General features: G+C 45.1%; 1 protein-coding gene across 1 annotated transcript in view; it reads right to left on the bottom strand.

Moving 5' to 3' along the window:
• The window catches only part of ano2b (anoctamin 2b), a gene marked incomplete at both ends in the record, with an annotated part of 114494 nt that overhangs the window by 16376 nt on the left and 88118 nt on the right, over positions 1-10000 (bottom strand). Inside the window, 4 exons of the mRNA XM_080022290.1 lie at positions 3955-4007; positions 4101-4253; positions 6050-6195; positions 7902-8002. Coding sequence (XP_079878416.1) covers positions 3955-4007; positions 4101-4253; positions 6050-6195; positions 7902-8002 — 453 coding nt within the window. The remainder of the gene's footprint in view (positions 1-3954; positions 4008-4100; positions 4254-6049; positions 6196-7901; positions 8003-10000) is intronic.

Raw genomic sequence — 10000 nt, 5'->3', positions numbered from 1 at the left:
CACATGGCGTGCTCTAAAAAGAGAGAGAACAGAGACACATTCTTAAATTTTCATTCCTCCCACGGGCAGTTCAAACCCACTACGTCTCATATGTTCCGAGACCGTGGAGCAACGTGAAGCGTTGCTACAAATCCATGCACAGATCTTTTGAACAAACAAACCCGCTCAAATCCCAACTGAGAGCACAGAAAATAAAGGATGTAAAAGCCCAAAATGATGGATCCACCAGATTCCTAACACATTCATTCACTGCCCAACAACGTGCTCACCAGTGTTAATTTCAAGGTTATTGGATTTTGGGTCAAAATAAAAAAACATTTACTGAGGGAGAGGTTGTCAACGAGTGCATGAGTGCGGGAGCTGAAACAAAAAGAAGAGTTTTGTAAACAATTAAAGCAGATACCTACGTCAGCATCATTAGCCACAAAGAAAGCTAAAATGTTAACCCAGGATGTGCTCGCACAACTGGATGAAGCCGTTCATCAGGCTCCATGCGGAGGCTCAGCTGTAGATAAGTCTACTGATGTGTCTGACGGTGCTCAGCTGTTGGTTTATGGAAGGTTCTTAAACCAGGAGAAGAAGGAGTTCTGTTAAGACCTGTTAGGTGCTACACCCCTTCAGACCAGTCCAAGAAGAGAGGACACCACCTGGTCATAAAGGAGATGCTAGCCAACAGGGGGATAGACCACAAACAGGTGGTTTAATAAGCACAGATGGAGCCCCTGCCATGGTTGGGAGAGAGGAAAGAGCTGTGGCGAGAATGAAAGAGGACAATCCTGAGCTCGCCTCTTATCGTTGCATTATTCATCTATCGCTCCTGTGAAGTGATGAACACAACGATGAGAATGATTCACTTCCTCAGGGCGTCCTCTTACCATCAACATCGCACACTCAGGAAAATTCCTCAAAGAAGTGGATGCAAATGCTGACGACCTTCTGCTGTACAACAACGTCAGGTGGCGCAGCAAAGGCAAGGTGGTGCAGCGCTTCTGGTCCATCCCAAAGGAAATCGCAGCTTTCTTGGCACAGCTGAAAAGCCAGAAGTCAACACCATGTTTTCTGTTTTTAGAAGATGAGAAGACGATAGATGTGGCTTTTTTGGTTGATGTCACTTCACACCTAAAAGAACTGAATTTAAAGCTACAGGGCAAGGACGACTCAGTTTCTCCTGATGACAGCGCCCCGCTCCTTCCAGAGGAACCTTGAGGTGTTGATCCCGCAGGAAGACTGTGCACACTTCCCAACAGTGCAGGAACAGCTTAAGGGTCAGAGAGGTGGTATCTTCTTTTGAATACTTTGTTGACAAGCTGATTGTTAAATTCAGCAAACGTTTTGACAGCTTCAGCCTTGGACAGCAGCTCACCCTGTTCATTCAGAAGACGTTCCTCATCAAGGACGTCAGGGTTCTCAAAGGAAGTCACGCAGTACTTCAAGTGGGAAAATGCTGGGCCTCTCCAAATGCAACTGGTGGATCTCCAATCAAACGTGGCCTTGAAAGAGTGTTTTGGAGGAACTGACCCTGCCACTTTCTGGCTCCAAATAGTGTCAGAGACTAGAGACAGGTTTCCCAGGTCTGAGGGAAGTCACACTGTGCATATCGACCATGTTCAGCTTTCTCCACAATGAACATTATTAAAAGCAAATATGGTTCCAGGCTCAATGAGCACCTCCACATGTGCATGAGAACGGCCCTGACGCCGTTCCAGCCCAGATTTAAAACCCTGGCAGGACAAGCTAAAGCTCACTTTTCTCACTGAACAAGAGAAAGGGCCGGAGTGTGATGAGGGAAAGAAAGAGAAAAGTGTTAACGCCGTTGTTGGATTGTTTATTTTAACATTTTTGATAAGTAAGTAGTTAGTAACATTAGTTAAGATGTGAAATGGAGTTAACAACAAAGAAGGGAAAGGTAAACTCAAGCTGCACTTTTTTTAATGAAGCACTTAATTTTAAGATGCACATCTTTGAAAAGCTCTGTTATGTATTTTATTTCTAAATGCAGCCCTCATTTTATTTGAAATGATAAGAAAATGTATTTATTATTAGAGTACAAATTATTTATAAATCCCTCCAGTTTCAATGTGAAAACTGATTAAAAAAATATTGTTGAAATATTATTGAATTGTACTTTATATGATTTGACTGTCAGTTGTTGACTACATACAGCCGTTGATACAACCACCAGGATACTTCAAAATGGTACTGAATCATAAAGCAAGTTAAACATTATGATGTTCCGGACCTTTGCTTAAGGGAAATTCTCACTGTGCTTTAACTGCACCCCCTTGAATTTTAATTGAATACCACTGATCTTGTTCTTCTCTTCTTCTTCTTCTATCTAGGGCTTAATGTACCATGGTGGACCAAAAGTTTGCAGGTTCCTGGATACTCCAGGGCTTTATGTGCCATGGGGGACCAACAATTGTGAAGTTCCTGGATACTCTAGTGCTCCATGTGCCATGGAGGACCAAGAGTTTGCATGTTCCCGGACACTCTAGGGCTTCATGTGCCATGGGGGACCAATAGTTGGTTGGTTCCTGGATATTCCAGGGCTGTATGTACCATGGAGGATCAATAGTTGGCAGGTTTCTGAATACTCCAGGACTTAATGTGCCATGGAGGACCAAGAGTTTGCAGGTTCCTGGATACTCCAGGCCTTAATGTGCCATGGTGGACCAATAGTTTGCAGGTTCCTGGATACTCTAGGGCTTCATGTGCCATGGAGGACCAAGAGTTTGCAGGTTCGGCCAAAAAGCGACCTGTGGGTCTAATCAGCAACAGTGACTAATTGAACTACAGGAACAAGGTGAACCACTCAGCTACGTGGTGCAAAGATAACAATCTTTCCCAAAATGAAGGGGAAAAAAATGAGATTGTGATGGACGACCGGAGAGCCCACACCGGACACCCTCTGCTAACCATCAACAGTACTGGAACAGGTGAGCAGCACCAAATGTCTGGGGGTGTACATCACTGAGGACATCTCCTGGACTAATTAGACTGCATTACTGACCAAGAAAGCACAGCATCCTCTTTTCCTCCGGAAGCTAAAGACAGCGTTTGAGAACACTGCTTTGGGAACTGAAAGACCCTGCGGAGCATAGCGAGCGCGGCTGGGAAGGTGGGATGGTGCCTCACTCCCCTCGCTCCTGGACATTTACGACACCGGCCTTGCCTGCAGTGCACCAGCATTGCCAGTGACCCCACCCATACCTCACACAGCCTCTTCCATCTCCTGCTACGTGGGAGAAGATAGCGGAGCCTCCGATCCCGCTCCACCAGACTGTGTAACAGCTTCATATATCAGGTTGTCAAGATGAACTGTGTTGAACTCTCTCCCCTCTGCCTACAAAACGTCTGGACTCTAACTTACCCATCCCACGCCCTACACGTCCAACAGTACCAGCCATAACAACTTTCTTCTACAAATATATTGTATGCGCACTCGCATGCCCACACTCAGCATGAGCCACGTTGTAGAGAACACAAGTGCTATAAAACCGCTGCTCATCCTATTTTCACTGTATTTTGTTTTTTGTTATTGTTCCCCCCTACCCGCAGCCTAACTGCAATATATAACTTCTCAGCACTTTTCTAGTAGATTGTTTTTTCCTACTATTTTTAAACCCTTGTTATTTCATTTTAAAACTTGTATATGCCAATAGGGTTGTGAGTGAAACAGAATTTGGATCCTCTACAGTTATATGTCCTGTACATACTGTATGGCAGAATGGACGATAAAGCAGATTTAGACTTTGACCGTTATTCTAAGGAGTGTAGTTGTAGTAAAGTGAGTTTAGCAGGAGAAAAGTGTGACCCAATGAGACTAGAGAGTCCTGCCTCTGGGTATCTGTGCTCGCACTCTAAAAATACAATAACTTCCATTTCTGCATGTTGTAAATACTGTTACTGAAAACTTCCTGATTCGTTCCTCGAAAACACTGCATTAATACTTACATTTATGATCACTGAGAGTTTCCCCATTCCACTCAGTATATTAAACCAAATACCTGGAGAGAGAGAGAGAGAGAACAAAAATGATGTCCATTTAAAGAATATATTAGTGTAAAAGTTGTTATGAAGTAGCGCGGCGGGAGGTTCACCGATGTCCTTGGCGCGCACGGCGACTGGCCGCCGCAGCTCGGTGACGAACTTCTTGGCGTCGAGTCGGATCTCGATGACGTTGTTGAGCAAAGCGAAGAGCGGAGCGAGAGGGAAGGACGCCACGAAGATGGAGACAAAGCCAAACTGGATGACTGGGAAAACACGGTCACTCGTAATCAACACATTATCAACAGGTTGCAGGGTGGTGCCATCTTGTGATGCTACAGGGAAAACACAGTGGAAGACGAGATGAATGCGGACACAGTTATCAAAACCAACCCAACGTCCCATTCACGGACTCATTCCGTGATTAAAGTACATCAGTGTATTTTTGAACCGCCGTGGCGTGGTTCACTAGCGCGGCGTGAGAGGCCACCGGGTGGTGCCGAGAAAAGGTTTCAAATTCCACTGGAAAGCAGTTCCTGCGTCGCAAGCTCCAAACTGGCAGGCTGCAGTGAGTGATGAGGTGATGAGCTCCAGCAGAACAGCAGCTCCTGCGTTGCAAGCTCCAAACTGGCAGGCTGCAGTGAGTGATGAGGTGATGAGCTCCAGCAGAACAGCAGCTCCTGCGTTGCAAGCTCCAAACTGGCAGGCTGCAGTGAGCGATGAGGTGATGAGCTCCAGCAGAACAGCAGCTCCTGCGTTGCAAGCTCCAAACTGGCAGGCTGCAGTGAGTGATGAGGTGATGAGCTCCAGCAGAACAGCAGCTCTGTGTCCATCACAACAAGTTTCACTCTGAAAGTCACAACTATCAGTCGTGACAAAGGTTCCACTTCTTTTGGGGAGTGGCTTCCTGACGACTCACTGGCTAAAAAGAGTCGTTGCCTTTGTCCCACTGTGGCTTGGTTGGGTCGGGTGGGTGTAACGCACGCTGAGCGAGGGAGGACTTCCTCCACCCTCAACCAGAGGAGGAAGAGTCACCTTTTGCTAATTTTGCATCGGACGTTAATTTAGTTCAGTAATAATTTTCACTTTGTGAATGGAAGTTGAACTTGTGGGCTGGTGTGGGGTGGGGTGGGGTGGGCTGGGGTGGGGCGGGGGCATGGAACTGGAGCTCTGTGGGAAAGAAGCTCAGGAAGACAGCATGCAGTGCACAAAGAAAGAGAGGAAAGAGGAGAAGAGGAGGAGAGGAGGGAGGAGACGAGGAAGGAGACGAGGGCTGCAGGGCAGAGAACACTATCTGACCCCAGTGCATGATGGGAAGGAAACACACACACACACACATAGAGATACAGTGTACTATATGTGCAGGTATGGATGATAGCATACACACAAACACACAATAAATACAAGTACACACTGTCAAACACATACAACATAAAGTCAAAAAGAAGAAAAATACTGTGAAATATGTTTTTTAAGAAAATAATATTTTTTTTGTATATTTATATACTTTTTTTTCATATTATAATTTTTATATTATTTTTCATTTCATTTTATTAATTTTTGTTTTTACATTGTCATTGTGATTAATATTTTTTAATTAATACGACATTTTGTTCAACCTCCTGAATGAGGTTGAATGTACAGTATATTCTGTACATTTTTAAGTTGATTAGAATTTCTGTGACTTAATACATAATATAAAATGTAATAAAAAATACTTTCTTCTTCTTCTTCTTCTTCTTTTATTATTATTTTTATGGGTGTCAATTTTTTGAAATGGCCACCATTCTGAACTTAATGGAGCTGGAATCTGCCCAAAAAACAATCCTTTTTTTCATATTATTTGATAATATATTTTTAAATAGATATTATACTATAAAACATAAAGATTATATGTTTGTAATAAAATACAACATTTATAATTATGTATAATTTTATAGAATGAAAGGTTTCCTGTCCTATTTTAACCAAAAAATCTGTGTGTGTGTGTGTATGTGTGTGTGTGTGTGTGTGTGTGTGTGTGTGTGTGTATGAGTGTGTGTGTGTATGTGCGTGCACCCACTCATCTCCATGTACTCGGGGGTGAGGCCATCGAACGGGTCCAGGGCGTAGTCCAGGTTCCACTGCTGGGGCGGGCGGCCATGCTCCTCCCTCTCCTCCTCCCCTCCACCCTTATCCTTCAGCATGCGCACCAGCTTCTTTAGCTTCCTGCCAGGATGGAGGGATGGAGGCAGGTGGGAGGGATGCAGGAGGGAAGGAGGGCGAAAGGTGTAGGGAGGGATTATTTGGGATGGAGCAGTAATGGAGGAGATGGAGGGGGAATCGAGGAGGGACAATGTAGGAGGGATGGGTGAAGGAATGTAGGAGGGAAGGAAGGAGGAGAGGATGGATGATAGATGGATGGAGGAGGGGTGAAGAGAACATTGGAGAGGAGGAGTGGAGAGAGGAATGATGGAGAATTAGCAATGGAGGCATGGAGAGAAGGAGGAGAGATGAGGTGGAAGTAGAAGGAGATGGAGGAACGATAAAGGAGGAGTGACGGCGGAGTAATGAAGTTTACAGTAAGACGCTTGATGACGTCATCATATTATTTACTATAAATTATATTTACAGTAAGACCCTCGATGTCATCATTATATTATTGACTATAAATTATATTTACAGTAAGATGGTCGATGACGTCATCATATTATTGACTATAATTGTACAGATTGTGATTGACAATGTGCAGTTGGATCGTGTCCAGTGTGCGGCGTGTTCAGACGTTACCAAACTATGTGTTTACGTGTATATTTATATAACTTCTTACCCGGTAGATGTCAGTAGATGTGTTACATTGATATTTTAAATACATAGTGTACATTACTTTGCAGGATTCATGAAAAATACAATGAAAAATAATCCTCAAAAACTGGTCACCACGTCCAGTCAAAGCCACTGAAATGTGCGACTCAGTGATGCGTTCAAGATCCGGCGGGGCATCAGAAAAATAGAAGCCGTCCGATGGTAATTACTCACAGAAATACCATAACGTTTTTGGTATTGCATGGAACGTACCTTGAAAATGTAATCCAAGTAAAAACCTCAACAAATAAATGAGATGCCAGACACGGCACCAAACAGCCAAACGTCACTGAGAGAGCAGCTCTACTTCCACAGACAACACGCTGAGTTCTAACAATGAGAAGTTCTGCTTTACAGGCAAAAATGGAGGGTTGCAAGTTCGGCAGCCTGCTAAAGTATCCTTGAGCAAGGCACTGAATCCCCTCCTCCTCCTCCTCATCATCATCCTCCCCCTCCTCCTCCTACTCCTCCTCCTCCTCATCATCATCATCCTCATCATCATCGTCATCATCATCATCATCATTCTCATCATCATCATCCTCATCATCATCCTACTCATCATCCTCAACATCATCATCATCATCATTGTCCTCATAATCATCCTCATCATCATCATCATCCTACTCATCATCCTCATCCTCATCATCATCCTCGTCATCATCATCCTCATCATCATCCTACTCATCATCCTCAACATCATCATCATTGTCATCATCATTGTCCTCATCATCATCATCCTACTCATCATTACCATGATCATCATCATGATCATCATCATTGTCCTCATAATCGTCCTCATCATCATCATCATCCTACTCATCATCCTCATCACCATCATCATCCTTGTCATCATCATCTTCATCATCTTCATCCTATTCATCATCCTCAAGATCATCATCATCATTGTCATCAGCATCCTCATGATCATCATCACCATCCTCATCATCATTGTCCTCATCATCCTCATCCTCATCATCATTGTCCTCATCATCATCATCGTCCTCATCATCTTCATCACCATCATCCTCATCAGGGATGATATAGGGGAGGTGGGTGGGGGGGTCTCTTACGGGATTCCGATCTCAAAGACGTTGTTCTGGATGAGCTGCTTGCCCAACATGATGATGCTGAGCTGGATGCACAGCTCCATGAGGCAGCCCCCTGGGGCACACTGCGGGGGGGGGGGGGGGGTGAACAGTGAAGATTACATTCCATCACTTTGTCTATGTTCAATATTTACATCCTTTTATTGGAGACCTTCATATTTATATTTGTTGACATGTTCATATTTATATTTGTTCATATTTATATTTGTTGACATGTTTTTATCAAAATGTCTCCCGATGATGGTTCATTCTGTCTATAATTAACACACACAAACACCCCCCCCCCCACACACACACATACAGTACACACATACAGTACACACATACAGTACACACATACAGTACACACATACAGTACACACATACAGTACACACACACATGTCTTCTTGTCGTGTCCACAAAACAGTCAGTTACAGGGCTTGGCTAGATGTGGTTCAGCCACAGCTGAACACATTGCTGTCCCTTCTCATTAAACTCTGCTAATTCCGATGCTGTGCAGGGCTGTTCCAGCAGCGGACATATCAGGAGGTGCTCCATGGTCTGTGGTCCAGTTCCACAGTCACACACAGCGTCCCCGTCATTCAGGTATCCCCATTCGGCAAGAGTGGCTTTTGCACGTCCAACACCAGATCTTAGTCTGTTAAGGCATTTCCACACTGCGTAGTTGGTCTGCTCCAGGGGGCAGTGCCTCGCTCGCCTTTAGCTCCATTGTTGTTTCTGGTGGGAGGTTGTCAAGTCTTTCTTCCCACCGAGTGACTCTTTCACTGCTTGCGCTCGGTGTTCTGAGAGGTGGGACGCTCTTCAGGAAACTTTTCCTGGATTTAAGGCGGCTTTTGGCTGGCACATGGCCGAAGAGAGGATGTCTTTGATCATTGGACTGTTGTTGCCGCTCTTTCTTGCTTGCTGCATTTCGTCGTATCTCTGGTGGGGCTATAGCCGGTCTGTAGGTGTTGGTTTCAGGCAGCCAGTGATAAGGCGGCAGCTAGCATTGAGGGCGGGGTCCAACTTCTTGGCATGGGCAGCTCGCTCCCATACTGGGCAGGCATACTCGGCAGCTGAGTAGCAGAGAGCCAGTGCGGTTGCTTTCAGAGTCTGTGAGTTAGCACCCCAGGTTGTTCCACTGAGCTTGCTTCCTCGCACTCACTTTACACTTGGTCTTCTCAATGTGGGTCTTAAAAGAGAGGCATCTGTCCAGGGTTACCCCTAGGTAGACCGGGTGCTCACAGTGTTCGAGGGAGGTTCCTGACCAGTTGACCTTCAGTTGGCGCTTGGCTTCCCGATTTCTCAGGTGGAAGGCACACACCTGCGTCTTAGATGGATTTGCACGTAGGTGGTTCTCTTCATAGTAAGGTGTTAGCTATGCCAGAGCATTGGAGAGTCTGTCTACCACAACTTTGAAGTCAGTGGCTTGTGCACCTATGCCAAGGTCGTCTGCATAGATGAAGCGGCAAGTGTCTGCACTTTTTGGTTGGTCGTTGGTGTAGATGTTAAAGAGAAGTGGTGCAAGCACACTTCCCTGTGGAAGTCCATTCTTGAGTCTTCGCCACCTGCTTTTCTTTCCTCCAAGCTCAACAAAAAAGTTCCTGTTTTCAAGCATGCTTTCGATCAGTTCTGTCAGACGGATGTCCCTTGTGGTCTCCAGGATCTTGCTGAGGAGACGTCTGTGGTTGACTGTGTCATAAGCAGCTGAGAGGTCGACAAACACCACATCAGTTACCACCCCTTCCCCATAGCCGTCTTCCATGTACTGAGTGAGGTTGAGTACTTGGCTAGTTGTCGACTTGCCAGGGCGGAAACCTGCTTGTTCAGGGATGAGGTGTTTGTCAACAAAGGTGCCAATTCTGTTGAGGATCAGACGTTTGAAAAGCTTGTAGGTATGACTTAAAAGTGCGATTGGTCTGAAGTTCTTGGGAGCGGATGGATCTTTCCCAGGTTTCAGCAGTGCTATAATGTGGGCTTTCTTCCAGATGTTAGGGAGTTTGTGTGTTGTTAAGCACTCATTGTAAAGCTGTAGAAGCCATGTCTTTGCCTTGTGACCGAAGTGCCTGATCTGTTCGGTTGC

This window comes from Zeus faber, assembly GCF_960531495.2.
Source record: "Zeus faber genome assembly, chromosome: 21".
Classification (NCBI taxonomy): Eukaryota; Metazoa; Chordata; class Actinopteri; order Zeiformes; family Zeidae; genus Zeus; species Zeus faber.
The sequence above is the reverse complement of the archived record's forward strand: the minus strand, read 5'-3'. Positions and strand labels throughout refer to the sequence as shown.